Source organism: Acomys minous, assembly GCF_964271855.1.
Source record: "Acomys minous genome assembly, chromosome: 12".
NCBI classification, from domain to species: Eukaryota; Metazoa; Chordata; class Mammalia; order Rodentia; family Muridae; genus Acomys; species Acomys minous.
In genome coordinates this window covers 111,441,350-111,464,429 of record NC_140493.1, presented here as the reverse complement: position 1 = coordinate 111,464,429, position 23,080 = coordinate 111,441,350, and the positions used below count along the sequence as shown (strand labels likewise).

Sequence of the window (23,080 nt, the reverse complement as noted above, 5' to 3'; positions counted from 1 at the left end):
AAGAGCAGTGGAGAGGTGGACAATAAGTGAATCCTGCAGGATACATGGTGGGGATGGCAGACACCCAGTGAGGACCACCTGCAGGATACATGCTGGGGATGGCACACACACCAGTGAGGACCACCTGCAGGACACTGATGCTGGGGATGGCACACACCCAGTGAGGACCATAGAGGACACTGATGCTGGTGATGGCAGACATACCAGTGAGGACCACCTGTAGGACACTGATGCTGGGGATGGCAGACACCCAGTGAGGACCACCTGCAGGACACTGATGCTGGGGATGGCAGATACCCAGTGAGGACCACCTGCAGGACACTGATGCTGGGGATGGCACACACCCAGTGAGGACCACCTGCAGGACACTGATAGTGGGGATGGCACACACCCAGTGAGGACCACCTGCAGGACACTGATGCTGGGGATGGCACACACACCAGTGAGGACCACCTGCAGGACACTGATGGTGGGGATGGCACACACCCAGTGAGGACCACCTGCAGGACACTGATGGTGGGGATGGCAGACATACCAGTGAGGACCACAGATGGCCCAACACAAACAGGAACCCAGCACAAACGAGGACATAGCTAGTAAGAGCATCCCATCGTGGCTCATCAATCCTGGCAACTGCAGACAAGAGCTAGTCTCTGACAAAGGGCTCTAGACTGTTCACTGTCTGTATAGTCAATAAAGCATTCTGCAAACAAAGGCCTACTAATATCTTTAAAGACTGATACAACTGTGTTAACTCACCAAAGGAAACCAATAAATTAAAAACTTCACTTTATTTATTTTAAAAATCTCCCTCTCCACCACAGTATGTGTCCATCTCATCTGATCCATAGGGTGCCAGCACTGACACTCTTTCAACTTTTTAAAAAATTAATTAACTTATTTATTCATTTTACATCCCAGCTGTAGCCCCCTCTCCCCTCCCGGATTCCTCATAAAAGGGAGTGCCTCCCTGCCCCCCTCCCCCTACCCCCACCAACTCATCAAGTCACATCAGAACTGAGCTCATCCTCTTCCCCTGTGGCCTGGCAAGGCAGTCCCACCAGGGGGAAGTGATCAAAAAGCAGGCAACAGAGTCCCTGCTAGAGACAGCGCTGCCCCCCCCCCCCCCACTGGAGGACCCACATGAAGGTAAGCTGCCCATTGGCTGCATCCGTGATTTGCAGGCAAATCAAGGTAACCCAGACCCAGAAAGACACACATGGTACGTACGCACTTAGAAGTGGAGTTCAGCCATATAGTACAGGATAAACACACTGCAATGCACAAACCCAAGGATAGTAACAAGGAGGACCGAAGGGAGAGGCTTAAACCTCACTCAGTCATCAGAGAAATAAAACAGACAGAGGCAGTGGGTGGCGAGAGGGAGCACAGGGAGAGACAAGGGTGGAGATCAGACCTGGGGTGAGGATGTGGGGGAGACAGAGGCCTGTAGAGAAAAGAGAAACTGTCGGCAGGAGCATCTCAGTGATAAGCTAGAGACCTAAGTCAGGATAGGGTTCTGGGAAGATTAAGAGGGGACCCTAGCTGAGTCTCCTAGCAGCAGGGGCCATGGAGACTGAAGAAGATACCCTTTAACTAGACAGGACTCCTAGTAGAAGGAGGAGACACCAGCCCACCCACAAAAACCTCAATCCAAAATTTACCCTGCTTACAAGATGTGCAGGGATAAAGATGGAGCAGATAGAGCAGAGACTGAGAAAATGTCCAGCCAATGCCTGGCCCAAGCCAAGACCCACCCATGGAAGACAGCCAAGCCTGGCACTCTTAACAACGCTCTGCTACGCTTGCAGACAGGAGCCTAGCGGAGTTGCCCTCTGAGAGGCTCCACCCAGCTGCGGTTCCGGTTTCAAACAGATGCTGAGACCCAGAGCCCAACACTGGGTGAAGCATAGGGAGTCTAGTGGAAAAGTGGGGGCAGCGGGGTGGGGGTGGGGTAAAAGGACCTAGAGGTGACAGGAAGTCCACAAGAAGACCAGCAGAATCAACTAACCAGGGCCTGGTTGGGCTTGCTCAGGCTGAAGCATCAACAAACCACGCATGGACCAGACGGAGGCCCCACACACAGACTCAGCCAACGGTCGGCAAAACGTCACCTTAACAGCAGCCAGAATCACCGGGTGCAGTGGGGAACGCCTGTGATCTCAGTATTCTGGGAGGCAGAGGCAGGGGGATCTCTATGAGTTCAAGGCCAGCCTGGTCCACAAAGTAAGTCCATGAAAGTCAAGGCTACATAGAGAAACACTGTTTTGAAAAGCAAAAACCAAAACCAAACCAAACCAAAAACGTCTTGTTTCCTTAAGGGCTAGAGAGATGGCTCAGAAGTTAAGAGCACTGTCTTGAGTTCAATTCCCAGCAACCACATGGTGGCTCATAATTACCTATAATGAGATCTGGTGTGCACACACATGCAAGCAGAACACTGTATATGTAATAAACAAACAAATAAACAACAAATCTTTTTTTAAAAAAGGAAGGGAGCACCCAGGGTCAGGGAGATTAGCGCACAGTGAGAGCGGGCCCAGGAGCCAGCCTTGGCAGACTCTGTGGGGGAGCTGTGTGCACGGGCTCTGGGTGACCCTAGCATGTGTGCATGGGCTCTGTGTGACACTAGCATGTGTGCATGGGCTAAGGCAGGCGAACAGCAAGTGTGACCTGTTCAGTATAAACAGTCCTGTCCATCACAGGACACTGCCAACAGAGTAGAAAGCAAGCCATGAACTTAGAAAAGACACCCACAGTTCATAGGATGATGATGAAGAGTTTCTGTCTAGAACATAAAGATCCATCAAACGCTGGGAAAGACAACAGGACACAAGCAAGGAAGACAGGCTATGCGGGGCTCATGTTCAACAGGTTCCAGGGAAGCTAAGTTGTTGCAAATGCACCTTTTCCAAATGTGGCCAACACAGTAGACTGAGGAAGATCTCTGCACTGCTGCGGTGCGCACCAGGGCTGAGGAGGGGGCCACGTCTTCACCCATAGGGTGGTCTCAACGCATCAACTTAAAACCACCTGGGACCCACGTTATGGCTTGAATTTGAAATGTCCGCCAGAGGCTCACATGTTTCAAAAACTGGCCCCCAGCTGGTATTGGTGTTTTAGGAGGCTGTGACATGGGGACCAGCTGAGTGACTTGTGGCCATTGGGCTAGGCTTGGGGTTACAGCGCAGTGCCACTTCTGTCCCTAGCTTTTTGCTGCTAGGTGGTACTATGTAGCAAATAGCTGCTGAACACGTCAACCACCACAGAGCCACATCACCCTGCGGGAACTAGGTGCATAAGGCGCTGGCTGCACAAGCATGTGGAGCTGAGCGCGGGGTCCTGGCAGCCATGCAGAAGCCAGACGCACTGGCGCAAGTCTGTAACCCCAGCACCGTGGGCAGGCCTGACTGACGTCTCTGGGGGCTTGCTGGACAGGCAATCCAGCCAACACAGGAAGCTCTAGACTCAGAAAAGACCCCGAGCAATACAGAAGACACACCACGTTGACCTCTGACCTCCACATGCACATACATATGACCATTCAAGTACACACATACCCCAAACACACACATACAAAATGTATGTATAAGATAACATATAACACACATGCACACGCACACATTCACAAGCTACAATAAATCCTTCTTCCCTGAAATGATGCTGTCTGCAGCCACGGCTGGATCCCCCTGTGCCCTCGTTTCAGTATGTGGAGAGGAAGGGTGGGAAGGGCAGGAGCCTGAGGAGGGCCAACAGGGCTCCAAAGTCTCCTTTCCTGAACCCCGATACCATAGTCCTTTACATTCTACCTCTTTGTTAACTGGATAACTCAGGTGGCCCCCAGGCCTGACAAGCTGAGTTCAGGTCCAAGTACCCACGTGGTAGCAGGAGAGAACTGACCACCCACAAGTTGTTCTCCGCCCTGCACATGTGTGTTGTAGCACTGTGTACCCCCACACATATCTAGAATATATAATACAAATGGAAAGCAGGCATTAGAGTGGCACCTCGGCCATATGAGGGAGGCCTGGCCCTGGCCCTGCAGAGGGGACTAACTGTGGGGGGAGGTGGGGCGCTTCAGGACCCTGCTCGCTATTGTCTGGGGAATGCTACTAAACCTATTCACGGGCCTCTGTGGTCTCACCAGACAACACTGCAGGGACAGCAGGATGGTATGCTTTAAAGGAAGCACGTTGTCTGAACACGTGAGAGGTTAAAGATGCGTTTGTGTGAGCCGACTCTTCAGGAGGGGACAGTGAGGTATGTCTAACACAAGGAAACAGGCCAAAGAGGTTCACTAGAGTGTGACTTGACTGAAATCTATGCTCACTTTCGCTGGAGCCCAAAATCAAACTCAAAAGTTCAAGGGGCCACTACGTACTTCCATAGCTGCCTGTCATGTGCAGCAGAGGAGGAAGGGCAGCGTGGCAGGCTGCTCAACACAGCACCAACATTTTGTCCTGTAGGATGTACGACATGCACTCCTCAGTCCAGAAGCATCCCCTCCCCTCCCCATCTAACCTCTGGCTTAAGGCACCACTAGGAAGTGCTGACCTTCAGAAAGGGAACCAAATGGCAGCTGGCCATCAGCTCTTTAGAGCACTCAGAATACATTCATTATCTAAGAAAATGCTTGTTCTCTGACACTCAGGAACCAGACACAGTACCACTCTTCAGTCTGCAAAGCCAATGCGCATGGGGTCCATCCATAACTATGAGCATCCCACCTCTTACTGGGATGAAGCGCCCACACATGCAGCCGTAAGATGCTTTTGTCAACACATTCTCCAAAAGCAACGGCTCTTCTGCCTCACCATCCTCATCAGGCAGCCTGGCTGCCAGCCTGGTGCATGGCATGTGTTGCTGGTCTCCAAAGGATGAACGCATGAAACACTCAGGGTACAGCCAAAGCTGTGCACTGACAGGCTTTCCGGGGAAGGGAAGTGGAGGCGGAAGGCAGGCCCACCTTGTTGAAGACCCAGACCTCTCCATTCACTGTAGGCCTGGGCACCCCGTGGCCATTATAGTGGAAGAGGACCCGCTCCTCCTTGGCGTTCCGGCGCAGAGATGTACAAAGCTTCTTGACTTCATCCACAGTGGGGTCGAGGCTCTGCTTGTACCGAGCCTGTGGTGGAAAAAGAAAGGAGATATTTGTCACGCACTGGGGAGGGCCAGAGAGCGTCCTCCTGCACACTGACCTACAAGGAGCAGCAATTGGTCTTGCACAGGCAGCCCCAAGCTTTGGCCCTAGAAAGTGAGCACAGGCTACAGAGTGTGGTCATGCGGTACATTTAACTATAACACAGGACATTAATAAGGGCAGCCTGTCACATGGTGACATGAAGGACCCTTCTGCCCTCAAAACTTCTTAGAACATGAAGCATACGGAATCTGCATGTGCACGGCGGCAGCAGAGGAGCTACAAAGAGAAGGAAGCGCCAGGTGCTCAGCCCTGCCCACACGTACAGGACACTGCAGTGCCAGGGGTGAGGCCAGAGAGGGACATCAGGGTCTTCACACACACAGACAACAAATAGAGATGACTAAAAAAACCCCAAAAACAAAACGACAACGGTTAAACAGGTGAGAGCTAGCTCAGAAGGGACTGTGTGGAACCCCACTGTGGGAGCTGGCCGGCACACCAAGAGAACGCAGAAGTGTGGGACCCGAACAAGCACACACTCTCCTTCAGCAGACACCCAGCTCCCACAGTCCCACAGTCAGGACAACCCCAGCAAACAACCAGCAAGCTCTGCTGGGAAATGAAACAAGCTGCTGAGGAAAAGGGGGAAGGGACATGCAAAAAACCTAAGAAAACGCCATTACTGTGGGGAAAGCCTCCCAGATACCCCAAGTCCTGCAGGGTATCTAATTAAGTTGTCATGCATGTATGTTTGTTGTCACCTTTTCAGGGGATATTAACCAAAGGCCACCCTTTCGTGGACACAATAAAAAAGATAGTAAAGTTGGGGCTCATGAGCCCAGGGAACCACAATCCAACCTCTACTAGAGGTAGCCACACACCCGGGCTTCCCACGAGCAGAGCTGACAGCTAAATGTTCTGAGGGCTCCTTTGTTAAAACTTAGGCTAACCTGCAGGTGAAACGAGTTGGGTGACAGAGCAGCGATGAGCCTGGCAACGTCCCAAGGATGCTGAAGCCAATGATGGGGACAAGGGTTTACTTGCGTTTATTCTGTGCTTTACCCTGACTTCCAATAGGAAATTCCCAGTAAAGAAAATTACAGAGCAGAGCACGGTGTGAACACAACAAATAGTTCCAGGCGCCAGGGCCACGTTCTCCAAAACTATGGCAGAACCTACAGAAAAACAGTGAAAGGCTTTGCCTATATGTGGATGTAAGGATCTGATCTTTAAAGTAATGTGGATGTTTCTGTATAACACAGTTCATTAAACCGACATTTGATTTTTAAAAGAAATAAAAAAACCGAGTGGTTCCTTCAGTGGTTTTGTTGTTGTTGTTGTTGTTTAAAGGGTAAGTTTTGGCTACCCTGGGTCTTGGTGTTTGCATATGAACTGAGACTGCCTCTCCAATTTGGTGCACTGGGATTTGGGTGAGGACTACACTGAGTCTGTGCTGCTTTGGGCAGGACAGCCATGCTCACAGCACTGCCCTCCAATCGTCAGCATGGAGGACCTTCCACTCTCCAGCAGACTCTCAATGCCGTGTAGTTTTCATCTCCTCAGTTAGATGTAGCCCAAGGTTGTTTCTTAAACTCTACAGTGAACGAGACAGTTTCCTTGATTTCTTTCCCACTGTGTCTGTTCTTGGTATTTAGGAAGGCTACTGAGTAGTGTGGGCTGATTTTCCATCCTGCCACGTTGCTGAAGATATTTTCCTGTCACTTCCGGTTACCTTTAGAACTTAAAGGCAAGGCCCTACTGCACACAGCACAACACTTGCGTCACAGAACATGGAGAGGTCAAGCTGGCTGCTTCATCCCTATTGCCTAACATTCACTGTGGAAAGGCGCTAAGCATACTAAAGAGCAAGAGAAGTTATCATCAGTCTTATGCAGCTATGAACCCTGAAGGCAGCTCTCCTGGTAAGATATGCACACTGGTGGCACAGTGTCATGGATGTTATGTTATGGCACTCTGGTGCCACAGTGTCATGGATGTTATGTTATGCACTCTGGTGGCACAGTGTCATGGATGTTATGTTATGCATACTGGTGGCACAGTGTCATGGATGTTATGTTACGCACACTGGTGCCAGTGTCATGGATGTTATGTTATGCACTCTGGTGCCACAGTGTCATGGATGTTATGTTATGCACTCTGGTGCCACAGTGTCATGGATGTTATGTTACGCACACTGGTGCCAGTGTCATGGATGTTGTTATGCACTCTGGTGCCACAGTGTCATGGATGTTATGTTATGCACTCTGGTGCCACAGTGTCATGGATGTTATGTTACGCACACTGGTGCCAGTGTCATGGATGTTATGTTATGCACTCTGGTGCCACAGTGTCATGGATGTTATGTTATGCACTCTGGTGCCACAGTGTCATGGATGTTATGTTATATTATGCACTCTGGTGCCACAGTGTCATGGATGTTATGTTTATGATATTGGATTTTATTTTTTTAAAGATTTATTTATTTATTATGTATACAGTGTTCTGCCTGCACATCTGCACACCAGATCACATTATAGATGGTTGTGAGCACCGTGTGGTTGCTGGGAATTGAACTCAGGATCTTTGGAAGAGCAGACAGTGCTCTTAACCTCTGAGCCATCTCTCCAGCCCTCTGGTTGGATTTTAAATCCAATCCAGATGGTGGTGGCACACATCTTTAATCCCAGCACTTAGGAGGTTGGGGCAGACAGATCACGGAGTTTAAGGACAGCCTGGTCTATAGAGTGAGTTCCAGGACAGCCAGGGCTACACAAAGAAACCTTATCTGGAAAAAAACAAAACAAAGCAAACAAACACACAAACAACAACAACATTAATAATATCGTCTATTTTACAAGACAGAAACCATGTTGGTACCATTAGTTGGGCCAAAACCCCATGGCTGGCTGACTAGGTCATAGGCCCTAATGAAGAGCCTAATGCTATTACTCTGCTAGAGAGAATGTGGTAAGTGCTGCATGTCCCCTGAGCTCTTATCTTTACACCATATCAGTGTATTTTCAACTATGGCCAGGAAAGTTTCTTTTTGCAGTAGAAAGACTCAGTCGGGGAGTAAGAGACTATGGCATGCTCAGCGCCAAGTGGACCAGAGCACTAGGGTCATTGAGGGAAAATCTTAACAGGCAGAAGAAATAGATATCTGAAGCAAAAAGTATTTGCTAGGCATGACAAAGTTGTACAGGTAGGCTCACAGGGTCTGGGGCTGCAGGACATGACCTGCAAGATCAGGCCAGCCGAAGTCCAACCACGAATGCGGGAGGCACTCAGAGAGACCCGCCCCATCTGAGAAGCGAAGGGGAGTGAATGGCTGCTAGGGAGGCTACCCACTCTCCAGGGGACTGTCTCAAACTCATGCACATACAGGAAACACCAGCTGAACGCAGTGGGTGTTGGGGGGGAAGGGGGGAGATGGGAGGAAGGGGGGAGATGGGAGGAAGGGGGAGGGGATGGGGGAAAAGGGGAAAGGAACTGGAGGGAAAGGACCGGTGGCAGGCATATTTGATCAAAGCATATTATATGCGTGTCTAGGTGAATGCAGCAATGAGAACTGGGCGTTCTGGGTTGCTCCTTCATCCCAGCACTCAGGAGGCTTAGGTAAGGGAATCTCAAGTTCAAGGCCAGCCCAGGCTACACAACAAGACCCTGTGTCAAAACAAATAAGGAAATAAAACAAAATAAAGGACCTGCCTCACCACTACTTGAGTGTCTGGAATGTAAGCAGACAGGAGAACCACCAGTGAAATCTAAAGCACCTGTGACCCAGGATGTGGCTATGAGCCAGGGTCAGCCAGCACCCACTGAGAATGTCCACAGAACAGCAGACAAGAGGCCGGAACAGGAAGGGGAGGCAAAAGTCACCCAGCCAAGAAAAGGTGACACAGCAGGAAATGGAACCCAGCCTGGCCCACCTCACGGACACCTACACATGTGAGCACCACAAGTGAGGAAGCAGAGGGCCTGAGATGTGGTGTGGGCGCTGTGGGACACTGCTTATCTGCTCCCACCAAGGAACAAGTGGTCATGGTCTTTAAAGACAACGGAAAGATGTGCATGAAACCAGAGGAGGTGATTCACCAAATATGAATTCCTTCTCCAGCCATAATGTGAGGTCTCTGGAGGAGTGAGGCTTTGCAGGCCCCAAACCTGAGAATCATTACCAGACTCCTGGATGGGAATCTGTCAGAGCCTCCCTGACTACTTCCATCAGGATGGAGCCACCATGGAGGCTAAAGTCACGATTGCAGATGATTGTGTTAACTACTTTAATTAATTGACTTAACCAGTTCTTAAAAAGAGAAATAAACAAGGTGACAATTCTCGATGCCAGTCCATGAGAGTCTACACTAGTCCATGAGAGTCCACGTCAGTATATGAAAGCTTTAGAAAGCCGAGATTTAAAAGGTCCCTCCAGGTTCCCTAAGTCCTGTGGGCAAAGCACGTAGAGCCGCACACAGAGCACTGGGAAGGCCTGCTTGCAGGGCTGGGCAATCTGGGGTACCTGCCTTGAGGGAGCAGTCAGGGTTCAGCAAAGTGAAATTCCTCTGGGGGTCTCCTCACTCAGGATGAGAATGTAGCTCATAAAAAAAGCAGGATGCTATCACGAGGGCCCGAGAGTGCAAGGTGCAAAGCCCATGTCAACCCTCTGACACCCACGCGGAGGCTCCACTGGAACAAGGCTGAAGCCTCCCCTGTACGGAAGGCAGGGGTGCTGATGAGGGTCTGGAGCAGCCTGCATGGGGCCTGGCTCTTCCCTGAGCTGCTCTGATGTCTGAGGAACCAATGCTGCTCACGGTCCGCCGTGTGCAAACAGTGCAAACAGCTAAAGGGAACTGTGAGGGCAGCTTACAATTCTGGGTGTGCCCTCCAGTACGGGTGCACACTTGTCCTCTCTACATCCTGACGGCACACTAACAACAGCCACTCTGTTGAGTGACACCAGATTGCTAGTGACATTAATTATAACAATTAGTAAAGGAACAAATCAAATGATGAAATACTATCTGACATCAAAGGGACACAAGTGAATGTCAACACAACTCCTTAAAGCGCTCTGGGAAACGACACCTGGGTGCCGACTGGGCACTGCAGCGTCCATCAGTAAGCCTGCACATCAGACAATCAGAAAGGGGCTACAGTACAGTAGAGCCAGTGTTTGGCATGCACAGCCTCCACTCTCAAGAGAACTTAAAAAATGGTAGCCACCCTTGGGTCACCCGACAGTCTCCTTTGTGTACCGTGGACTGGGGCCCTGCCTAATCCCACGAAGCAAGCTGAGTGTGATAAGTGAGATCACAGCTCTGAGGCAGGTGTGCCAGTACATGCCTGGAACCCCAGCAATAGGTGGGCTAAGGCAGCACGGGCTACCTAGCAAGGCCCTGCCTCAAAGAGGGGAATGGGGCTGGAGAGATGGTTCAGCAGTCAATGGCACTGGCTGCCCTACCAGAGATACCAGGTTCGATTCCCCAGGTCCTACATGGTGGTTAAAAACCATCCACAGCTAGAGTTCTGATGCCCTCTCCTGACCACCAAGAATACTTGCCACATGCACATGGTACAAAGACATACGTGCAAGAAAACATCCATATATATAAAATAGATAAATCTAATAAGTAATTTTAAGAGGGTAGGCAGATATAATACAAATCTGAGAAAAATAAACAAGGTCTCGCTATGTAAACTAAGCTGGCCTTGAACTCAAGAGATCTGTCTGCCCCTACCCCTTGAGTGCTGGAACCAAAGGCATGCACCAGCAGAGCCAGATTTTTTTTTTGAACACTGTGTATGAGTCTTCTGTTTGCATGCAGGCCTGTGCACTGTACATATACAGTGCCTACAGAGGCCAGAACCCCAGAACTAGAGTTGCAAATGGTTTCAAGTTGCCGTGTGGGTGCTGGGAACTGAACCTGGGTCCTGCTGCTTCTACTTGCTGCCAGCGTTTATCACTGTAACTGTGCTGGTTACATGCTCTCCACGGCTACATCCAAACAGGAAGTGCGTTCTGAAATCACAGAATCAATGCGAAAACGGGTGGAGAACTTCAAATAGCAGCCCTGGAGACTGCTTCAGACTCTACAACAAGGCGTCACCTGTTGCAGGATATCTGATCCCGTTGTGAACCCCAAGATTGTGAGCTGTAAAAACTTGTTTTTTGTTTTTGTCCAGGGCTCAGCCCTAGAACACATCTTTAATCCATGAAATTTCTGTTTATTGTAAACAGATAATTATGGTGCGGCTCAGCCCTAGCCCACACCTTTAATCCAAGAGCTTTCTGTACACAGGATTTAATAAAGTTAACCCTAGGTCAAGAGGCGGAGCAAGAAACCAGGTGACAGGGATTAAAGTATAAAAGGGTCTTAGAGTTGAAGGGTGTTTTTAAGACGCTGTGGATAAGAAGAAGCTTTTGAGCTTTGAGCCAGCAAGCTCTTTGGCTTTCCTCCTGGGCTGTCAGCTGAGCTAGTGAGCTTTTGGCTTTGGGGTTTTGGGGTTTTCTTCTGAGATGTGAACTGAGTAGGAAGGCCAGCTAGGTGCTTTCTCTGCCTCTCTGAGCTGGCAGGTTTTCCTCTGGCTCCTGAGCTGATTTTCATCTCTCAGTCACCTCCTCTCAGAGGTGTGGCTCCCACCTGCCACACAAACAGAGCACTGGACAAGGGGCTCTGAATGAGCCCACACTGGGAGTTCCCTCTGAGTCACTGTTGCTATTTTGGTCAAACTGAACAACACACGACATCCCATCTTAGCAGATCCTTCTTCCGGCCGTCTGTGATGGAAAAAGAAAGAAGGAAAGGAAAGAAAAAAGCTGTATCTACATATGACTGTGTTTTGGTGTGAGTCACATCTGAGTAGACAGAAAGGAGAGGTATAAGAACATTTCACCTCAGAACTACACCCCGGAGCAGAACAAGACGGACAAGACCATCCCCAAGACTCCATCAGAGGCTGCAAGACAGGGAGGGGGGAGGGGGGGTAATACTCAGAGTCAGGGTGGACATTTGCTATTACAGGAAGGCTCTCAGGTGACACACAGGAGTATGGACTGTTCTCTTGTTCCTCAGTCTCTCTCTCTCCTCCACTCTCTCTCCTCTCACGGCCTGGTTCCGTCTTTGTTTTCTCTCTCTGCTCTGGACTCGTCCAGGCGCCTGTGGTAATTCTCTGCCGTCTCTTCCTCGGGCACCGAAGAACCACTCTGCCTCCATCTTAGGCTCAAAAACCACCTTATAGTAGAGACAAACTTAAGTTCGTTCCTGTTTATGATTAAATCTATTTCTCAAGGATGGGCTCTGCCCCACCTGTAACCGTATCCACAAATGGGTCCGCACTGCCTGTTCCAGGAATGGCAGCCGTGTCTTTGTTACCGTGGCGGGCCACCTTGCAAGCCTGTCCTTGTGTCGGGAGGCTGCTATGACTGACTGGTAATGCTTATGGTTCTGCTCCTGTAGCCCCTACTGTTTTGCCACTAAATCCATTTGGAAATCCCCTACCCCTGACTTATAAAACCTTATCTTCCTCACATCCAATGCTTGGGGAAGGCAGCCTGTGTATACAAATAAAAGAGCTTGCTTTAATTAGTAATTTGGCTGTGATGATTCAGGTCAGTGGTCTTTCTCCTCCAATCTTTGAAATTAATACCATACCTAGGAGCAGTTATGTCATCATTTTGACTATTCCAAGGTACGGTTAAGGAGAAGGTTTTTACTGTTGATATGAGGGAAAGTACAGCCAGGAGCATCTGGAAGGGTCCAGACTGAACTGGGCCATAAGAGCCCACCACCGACACTATGAATGATATTCTGCTATATCTGCAGACAGGAGCCTAACGTAACTGTCATCTGAGAGGCTTCACCCAGCCACTGATGGCAACAGATGCAGAGACCCCCAGCCAAACATCAGGCAGAGCTCGGGGAATCCTGTGGAAGAGGGGGAAGGATTGACGGAGCTAGAAGAGTCAAAGACACCCCCAAAACCCTACAGAATCAACAAACCTGGGCTCACAGGGCCCCACAGAGACTGAAGCACCAGACAGACAGCATGCGTGGGATGGCCCAGGCCCTCCGCACACGTGTAACACCTGTGCAGCGGGGTCTCCATGTGGACTCCTTCTTTGACTGCACTGCCTGCCTTGGGTCCCTGTCCCCAGCTGAGAGGCCTCATTTGCCCTCAGTAGCAGGTGCGCCTAGTCCTGCTCCACTTGATACGTCAAGGCCAGGTGATATCCAAGGGAGGCCTCCCCTCTTCTGAGGAGAAAGGGAGAGAGGAGGGAAGGGAAGCTGCAATCAGGATGTAAATTTAATTTATTTTTTTTTAAAAATCAGTAGTTCCATTATTTGGGGAATCAAAGCCAATTCTGATTCTGATATTGCCTTAAATTATTAATAAAGAAGTCTCAATACACTACTACACCAATCAACCAAATCAGAAAAGCAATGGATATACTTCTTTTAAAATGTGAGTGCTCTATCTGCATGTACACCTGCAGGCCAGAAGAGGGCACCAGATCTCATTACAGATGGTTGTGAGCCACCATGTGGTTGCTGGGAATTGAACTCAGGACCTTTGGAAGAGCAGCCGGTGCTCTTAACCCCTGAGCCATCTCTCCAGCCCTGCCCCCCCCCTTTTCCCCCAATGGATATACTTACATAATCCTAAACAGAATAGAGAGGGAAATAATCTCAAAAATAGAAACAAAAAGGAGAGAGAGTGGGGGGGTGGTGGACACGCAGACCAAGAGTGCATGGCAGAAGTGGCATGGGGGGGCACGCAGAAGGGGCCAACAGTGCATGGTGATTTCATGGCAGTATAAAGAGAGCAGGGGGGGGGGATGACCAAGAGTGCATGGCTGGGCAGAAAAACTGGGGAGCAGAGTGAAGCCCTTGGATGGAGAGGTTAGGGCAGGCCCTGTGGGGAGAAGGGAGTCAGAGGAGCCTCAGGCTAGGCAAGCCTGGCTGCCAGAGTGTGCTTTGGTATGCTAACAGGCACCACAGCGGCATTTGTCCTAGGCTTCTTTGGGACCTGAGAAAGAGGAGTCAAAGGGAGCTCAGAATTTGCTATTTATGTCTCTATAAAATGTTTCTATTTACTACCAAGAGAAATAACAGGGAAATCATAAACCAAATTCAATCTTAGTGGTTTGCAAGCCCTGGAGGTGGCCAGGTCTCCACAGCAGAGCTGCCTCCTCCTGTTAATGCAAAGGCTCTGTTGTCCCTGGAGACGAGGCATCTTCAGGTGGGGGTGAACCCTGAGAGAGACTGGGGGGGGGGGGGGAGAAGACACGAAACGGAGTGGGGTGGGGGGGAGGCGGGGCGACTCCTTCGCTGACAGCTCTCAGAGCATTTGCCAACCAGACCAGCAGAGCAGGAATGCAGGGAAGGAAGCTCCCAGAAAAGGCAGAGGCTGCCTCTCAGGCCTCAGCAACTGGGGCCATGCTTCCTCTCCGGCCACGAGGTTACAAAGACTGACTTACTTTAAAAGCTTTCTCCTCCCTCAAAATCTTATTGGAAAACATGGGGGAGGAGTTCAATTAATCTTAATGCATGTGCTCAGTCCCCTGTTTATCCCCTGAAATCCTCTAAGTGTGCGGACCAAAGGGCCCAGATGCCATTACTGCTCATGAGCACGCTCTCACAGCACTCTTACACAGAGGGACTCTTAACTTCCTCAGTTCCACACAGGAGGGCCAGCACCTCATGGTCACAGCTCCAAGGGAATCCTGCCCCCAGCATTCACATTTCCCGAGTGTCACCAGATTCTGGTCCCCGCCTTCAGAGGGTAGATGTATGCCTCCCGCTCACTCACTCATCGTAATGGACCAAAGAGCTTCAGAACTTCAGCTGTCAGAGTGATGAGGAGGGCGGGGCCAGCAGCTCAGCTGGACACTGGCCTAGGTGGCTACATTGTGGTAAACTACAGAAGCACAAAGCCAGGCACGCAGTGGTGGGGCCTGTAGAAGCAGCGGGTTCTGTGAGTCTGAGGCCATCCAGGTCCACAGAGCACAGAGTGCAGGACAGCCAGGACAACAGACACTGTCTCAAAAATGGAAGGTGGGACAGGGAGGGAGGGATGGAGGGAGGGAAAAACCCCACATAAAGTAGAGAGCACTCCAGAATGAGACACCCCTGCCCCCCAGGAGCAATGCCCATGAGTTAGGCAGTGTCTGGGTTCACATGTGGACCGTCAGTTACTGGTGGAGACACCTATGGACATGCGGAGCCCCCTGCTCTCACTTATCTCTTTTCTGCCTAGCAGTTTTTCTCAACCCTGTGCTCCTCTGCACAGCTACTGAGCTGGATTTGTAAAGCTCCACTGAAAACTCAGTCCCTACCTCCAGACAGCACCCCTCAACAGAAGTGTTGCTCTCCACAGCATATCCAAAGCCACAGAGCTGGAATCACTCCAGCATCTTAGTAAAATTAGGGATTCGTTATTTCTGACCTTGGCTCTAGCAAGGTCTTATATTGTGCAACTGCAAAAAAAAGTTTAAAAAAAAAAAGATTCAACCTCCTTTCTTACCTATCACACTGAGAGGACACATTAATGGACCAGCATGAAAGGCACTTCGGATATTAATAATGTGCCTCCTGGGGGTTGACAGGAATTAATTAATATTTTTAAGGGCTTTGAAATGAGAAACACTAAATTAAATGTCACCACACCACGTAAGGTTTTGTTTCAAAATGAGGACGCCTGGAAAACGGCTCCATGGAGTGAAAGACACCGCAGCAGGGGAAACATGCAGTAGTTTGGGGAATTTATGGGCATTTTCACTGGGCACACAAAATGACAAAACAAGTCTCTAAAATATTACCTATCAAGCTAGGTATTCCTCCTGAAAAGCACATCTCAAGATGAAATAAAACAGTTCATGGGGATTTTGGAGTCTGCAACAGAAGAAAAGAGTCTAACCCTGAGGAACTTAGGACGGTGCAAAGAAAGCCTGGTGCTCTGGCCTCCATCTCCTTCCCAGGGAGGGCTCTGACAGACACCACGGGGCTACACGTGCTAGTGAGGTCTAGGAAGGACTCCCAGACGCGCCTCTGCAGTGCTCTTCTTCCCTGCTCCTTGACTCCTGCTCTCACAGGGCGGACTGCAGAGACTAGGCGCCAGGTGTGAGGAGGCCAGGCTGCCTGGTATAGAAGGGTGTTCCCTCCAACCATGTAGGCAGCTGTGTAGCCTGAAGGAGAGACACAGCCATAAGGGAAGAGAGAGAGGGCAGGGCTCCACTCAAGTAAGTCTCCTCGTTACGAACCCCACGCTGGCCTGGGAACCCCGCACAGCATGCACTGTGTCTTCTGCCGCTGGAGGGCTTCTAGCACCACTGCCCTGTTCAACCAGGACTGGGGGACTGGATCCGGTCTCTGCCAGTTTTCATCCTCTTAAATAAACAGACCCTGCAGCGCAGTGGCAGCAGCCTTTGCAGGTGGAAGGCTGAAGCAGGGCTCAGAGCCTCCCGTTTCCTCCTTGTTGGGAGCTGTCTTAACCAGTCAGTCCAGCTGAGCTGCAGAGCAGCAGTGGATGCCGCAAGGCCTCTGCTCCCCTGACAGCTGCCCTCTGCTCCAAGCCCATGTGCTCGAAGTGACTGCCGTAAGCAGCACCGGCCCCCACACACGTCCCGAGGCACCTAGATCACCCACTCCTCAGACAGCCATCACCCACGCCACTACCTCAGCGGCAGCTCTCCAGCCCTAGGCAGTACCCAGGGGATGGGTTCCTATACAAGACACACTGTGCGTCTCTGGGGAGCCCCAGAAAGGCTGTAAGTAAGCAGGCAGAGGAGAGGGCTGCCTTAAAACAGGAACCTGGGTACAGAGCCATCAGGACAGTCCTTTCCTGCAGACAAAGGCCAGGGCTCACAGTGCACTCCATATGTCAGAACATAACCTGTAGATTTCTCTTCAAGAGTGGAAAGTGAGGAGAAAAAAACAAAGGGGAAAAAATGGTGGCAGAGCAAGCAGAGCTGAGCAGGTGTGTAAAGAGCCTCTCGGCAAGCGACACTGCTATCTTCTGTTAAATCGCTTCCTTTCCCTTTGGAGAGAGACAGACATGAAGATCCAGAGCCACACAGCACTCCTGCAGGGAACACACCAACACACACAGGTGCACACAGCAAGATTCCCTGTCTCCTTGCTCTGGCCTCGCTGGTCTTCAGGCTGTTTCCTGGAATTCCAGCAGCACTCAGCCCAATCCCGCTGGTCAAAGAGATCTTCCCGACCAAGTCCAGCAGAGGCAGATCTCTCCTGTGAAAAGCAGTTCCGTGCCACTGGTCCTTCATCTGGCTTTTCTGCTGTGCTAGTTTGCGTTCTATTGCTGTGGTAAATACCATGGCCAAAGGCAAGCAGAGAGAAAAGGGTTTGTTTCTTCTTAGAGCTCACCATCCATCAGGAAGGGAAGTCAGGACAAGGCTCAAGGAAGGAACCTGGAGGCAAACACTAAGGCACATAGCACAGAGGAGCGCTGTTTGGTGCTTGCACCCTGCCTTTCATACACCCAGGAATACCCTAATGGGCTGGACCTCCACAGCACAGACTTGCCACTGGGGGTGGGGGGGGCTGAGGGTATGGGGGAGGATGTGGCAGCAGGGGAGGAGAGACAGAAAAATGCAAGCAGAACGCATGCACACATGCACCCTCGGATCCTGTCTCTAGATTGATGCGCATGTCACGTGTGTGGGAGAATCACATCTAGACTACCTTTACTTTATACCAACTCTTTGCCTTGAATTAGCTGAGTGTTCTGCCAGTGCTCAGAAGTCTCTACTGTAGACCTTGGAGTTGCTTTAATCAGGAAGACTGTAGAGCAGATATTATGTAACTCAGGCACTATGTCCACTCCATTAGAACACTTAAAGCCTCCCATGGAGGTGCTGTTCTGTGTGCCCTTTCCTCTGATACCATCACCACAAGCCCAGTCTCCCACTTCAATGCCTTCATAGAAAACAAACAAACCAGCTCATGTTTTGTACATGGACCCCTTGGGTCTCTGCCATGTGAGCAATGGCCTGGGCTGCACCCAGAGGCCTGAAGACCCCAGGCTGCTGGGACAGCAGCAAGGCCCATGGCAGCTGGCTACAGCTCAACCAATAGCCTGATTGGAGTGTGGGGAAATGGTGCTGGACAAACCCACCAAGCAAAGCTGCTCACACAGCAACAAAGGATGGACATGGCATCTTTAGCATCCCTGAGCCACCTTCCCTCCCGCTCACCTGCTAGTCTTGGCCAGACACTTCTGCAGCCTGAGTCCCTGAACTTTAGAATGAGTAGGTTCAGAAGAGACAGGTCTCTCTTTGGCTAGTCCCAGCATCACACATCATTTTTTGGAATGTGCATCTGATCTTCATACGTCATATGATTCCTCCCCCCACCCACCCGCCGGGATAGGCTTTCTCTGTGTAGCCTTGGCTGTCCTAGTACTAGCTCTGTAGACCGGGATGGCCTCGAACTCACAGAGATCACCTGCCTCTGCCTCCCAACTGCTGGGATTAAAGGGTGTGTGCCACCACCATTCAGCTATGTTTCCTTTGAAATGACTGCTAAAGATGACCCTGGTTCCAAAAGCACCAGAGATGCCCCCTTTTTGCTCCCCTTGTGTGAATGTGACAGCTCTTTCTGCTGCACTGTGTATGCCATGGAGAGTTCCAGAGGAGAGGAGCAGGTGCACCAAGGCCGAGAGCCACTTCCATGAAAGGCTTCCGGCTTCTGGCTTCCGGCTTCAACTCAGCCCCAGGCCAGTGACCTACGCACCATCCAACCTACAAACTTTCTCTTTGAAAACCCCGAAGAGCACAGGACAGCCTACTAGTGTGGCCGTGCTCTCCCTGGGCAGGTGGGCAGCCAGTGGCAGGGTACATTCCGGGGGCTCACTTCCTATCCCCCCTTTTCTCTTGCCGCCACACTACAGGACAGAGACTGTGGCACTCCCTGCTTTACAGACAGGAAGTCTCACAGCACACACATGGCAGAGCAATTTCAAAGCCAAAGGCAGGCTCCAGCCTTGCAGCTTTGGCACCAGAGTAGACTGGTGCAGTTTTTATACTGTGCAAATGGGAGCAAGCAGAACAAAGGCACATCTGCCTGGCAGGCCTACCTGCTTATGGTCCATCCACCCCACTCAGCCTGGCCTTGGCTCTGCGCCTCCAGTACACAGGACACAGGGAAGAAAGGGGCCACACAGAGGGGCTCTGCCCTGTGAGCCTGGCAGGAACGTCCAGCTGTTAGCAACAGTGATGCAGAAGGGATGAGAGGATCTGTGAGCGGCTCTCTTCCCACTAGGCACTACTCAGCAACAATTCTATCCTCCTTGATTTGAAAAAGAAACAAAAGTGCCCAAAAGAGAAACTCCAGTTTGTAAATCAGGCTACTGCACAATAAAGGGTTCCCTTCACTTCCTCAGACCTGCTTACAGGGAAGGCCCCATTAGACACGGGAAATGCTGTTGTTAGCTGCAGCCCCACCCTGGAACTTTGGTGACATCCCTAGTGTGCTTGGTTGTCACACCCACCAATTAAAAGGTACAGGCCAGCCTACAACTATCCCCACAATATGCAGGTGTGTGTCCACTTCCACAACAAAGCAAGAGCCCAAATGAACAGCTCTGAGTTTGAGAAAAGAACAGAGCTTTAAGCCGGGCATGGTGGCACACACCTATGATCCCAGCACTTGGGAAGCAGAGGCAGGCAGATTGATGTGAGTTCGAGGCCAGCTTGGTCTACAAAGCGAGTCTAGGACAGCCAAGGCTACACAGAGAAACCTTGTCACAAAAAACCAAATCAACCTACAACCAAAGAATAGAGCTTTAATTCTAATGAGGACCTGAATTCTAATCTGATATAGAGAAAAACACTAAGAAGAAAGCCATGTGCACAATGTCCACCATTTATTTAAGACAGAAAGAAACAAGTCTTATGTATACATCACATATGACTGAAATATTTAAGTGTTGCCTACTGGGGGAAGTGGGGGCTGGGTAGCTAGACAACAGGACTAGCAGCTAGATTTTCCTAATGTCTTTGACTATCTCAACTTTGGAGTTGAGATAAGCTTTACATAACTACAAAGCAAAACTAATTTTGCTATTAAAGACCTTAAAAGTTTGAGAGGTAGCTAAGCAGTTCGGCCCACTTGCCTTTCCTGCAGAGGACCTAAGCTTAGTTCTGAGCACACTCCGGTCAGGTGGTTCAGAGCTGACTGCAACTCCACTTTCAGGGGATCTGATGCATTCTTGTGGCCTCTGTGGGCACTGAACACACATGATGCACACAAGTACACTCAGATGTAAACACATACACAGAAAAAGAGGAAATTTTAATTTTTAAAAAGGCTTATGAATGAATGTTAGTCTGAGTGTGCATGCCTGGCACCCGCAGAGTTACCCACTGGAGTTACAGGTGGTTGTGAGCTCCCGTGTGAGTGCTGAGAACCAAATTCAGCTCCTCTGCAGCAAGAACAGCAAAAAGGATTAACCACTGAACCATCTCTCCAGAGGTTAAGAATAAATTAAGAAAATAATTTTTCTTAAGTTGTAAGCAAAATCAAACAAATAGCGAGAAGACCGAGGCTATTCCATTTTAAATCAGGCCACCAAGTTGAGCCTTAGCTTTTGGTTTCCCAGAAAGCCTCATTAGACTTCTTGAAAAAGCCTCAGGAAAGGGGCAACGAATCAATGATTGCCCCAACATCTGGCCTAGATATGAGGTGATCGTTCCTTCCCCAAGGCTGGAACCATCGGGAGCATACATGTACCCTTTACATGAACCCAACCAAGCCTAACAAAGGTTGGATGACCACAGCTGGAAATCCCCTACCTGGCTTTGAAAGGAGCCTGCAAGCTCCTCTCAGGGTTGCCGCCATTTTGTATGGATTGCTGACCCTACACACTGGCTACTTCTGCAGAATAAACGCTCTTTGCTTTTGCATACTATTTGAGCCTGGATCTTCCTTCAGCGATTCTTGGATCCTTACAATAGATTTGATTCCTCACCCAGGTAGCTGTTGAAAAGACAGAGTTCTCCCTGGGGACCATAACACAAGGTAAAGTGCCCACACCTGCGCCTGGCAGCAGAGTCGAGCACACAGCTGAGGACAGCTCTCAAAGGCCGCTGGGGGGACGGCTGCCATAATTTCTGACATTGTTGAGTACAGCGCAGGGTAAAGTGGGGACTGGGATGCTGGGGTCCATGAGCGACCTGAACACTCGCAGGAGGGGAAAGCACAGCTTCAAGAACCATAGGATTGCCCGTTTAATCCCAGCACTCGGGAGGCAGAGACAGGTGGATCACTGTGAGCTCAAGGCCACCTGGTTTACAAAGTGAGTCCAGGACAGCCAAGGCTACACAGAGAAACCCTGTCTTGAAAACCAAAAAACCAAAAACAAACAAACCCACAGGATTGCCAGGTGCTATTGCACGTCTTTGATCACAGCACTCAGGAGGGAGAGGCAAGCAGCTCTCTGTGAGTTCCAAGGCCAACCTTGTCTACACAGAGAAGCCTGTCTCGAAAACCAAAAGAAAAAAAAAGGGGGAGAAGGAAGGAGAAACCACAGATCAAAAAGAAGTCTTGGAGTCCTAATCCTGAGTCATAAGGGCGCATAGTGGGCTTTATCTCTAAAGCACCCCTGGGGCTGGGGATTAAGCTCTGTAAATATCACATTTCACTAAGAAACAAACGAAAGAAACAAACAAACAAACAAACAAAGAAACAAAGAAACAAAGAAAGAAAGAGGGCCTGGAGAGATGGCTCAGAGGTTAAGAGCACTGGCTGCTTTTCCAAAGGTCCTGAGTTCAATTCCCAGCAACCACATGGTGGTTCACAATCATCTGTAATGTGATCTGATGCCCTCTTGTTGCCTGCAGGTGTACATGCATGCAGAGCACTGTATACATAATAAATAAATAAATAAATAAATAAATATTTAAAAAAAGAAAGAAAAGAAAAAACCAGAAACAACAAACAAACAAACAAACAGAAAACCAGGGACTCCTCAGGGCCTGGGACAGAAGATGCCCAGAATGAGCAGAGCGCTCTGATTGTGAGACCTAACAGGACAGGAGCAGTCACGGGCTCCTGGGCCTGCGTCAAAAGACCTAGGGCCCATTTGTCAGGGGCAAAACACAGCGAACGCCAATGATTACACACTAAAGAGCTTGGCCACACACGTGCCCTCACCCCTAGCTGGCTACCCATGAGAAACCTGCTACTACTGTAAAGTTAGCATGTAAAGGGCAGTGAGCATCGGCCCTGGCTCTCCTGTATGCAGTAGGAGGTGAGGAGGTGTGCAGAAACCACCTGGTTACCTAGCAAGGAGTGAGGGCAGAAGCGCTGGGTCCTTATCCTGCATGCCCCATGCGCTCAGCCAGTCAGTCACTGTGCTGGCTTCTCACAACACAAGCACAGACCAGGAGAAGAAGCTTGCAGTGTCACTCCTGCCCACCAGAGTCTGCACAAGCTTCCAGGTTTACCTGTCACACAGAGGAATCCCAGGGACAGGCGCCAGTGCGGCTTACCATTGGGGTCAACAGAGCCCACACACATTAAGTTCTACAGGACGCACAGAAGCCCGTTTCTTTGATCAGTTCACTTAAGGAAAGAACAGACACAACATGGAACAGACCACAGGACGGACTGACTAAAAGATTAAAGCTGCGGATCGGCAGAGCAGACTACTCAGTCGGCGATGCCCTCATCTGTTACGGATGCAAACAGACTGTGCGTGTTTAAAGAGCCCCTCACCTATAGACACGAATGGAAATACTTACACTACAGATGGAACGACGTGAGCCAGGTGAGAAGATGGCAAACAGGTGGGCGAGAGGCAGTTGAGCATGGACACAGGGAAATTACCCAGGACAAAAAGTTTACAAATATACACAGCCACAAGTAAACAGGCAAATGAGCAGACATTTCTCAACAGGGACAAAGCATGGCCAGACCA

General features: G+C 50.1%; 1 protein-coding gene across 1 annotated transcript in view; it reads right to left on the bottom strand.

The window, feature by feature from the left end:
• RPTOR (regulatory associated protein of MTOR complex 1) overlaps positions 1–23,080 on the bottom strand; it is a 303,099-nt gene that overhangs the window by 183,544 nt on the left and 96,475 nt on the right. The window contains exon 4 of the mRNA XM_084751163.1: positions 4,967–5,125. Coding sequence (XP_084607289.1) covers positions 4,967–5,125 — 159 coding nt within the window. The remainder of the gene's footprint in view (positions 1–4,966; positions 5,126–23,080) is intronic.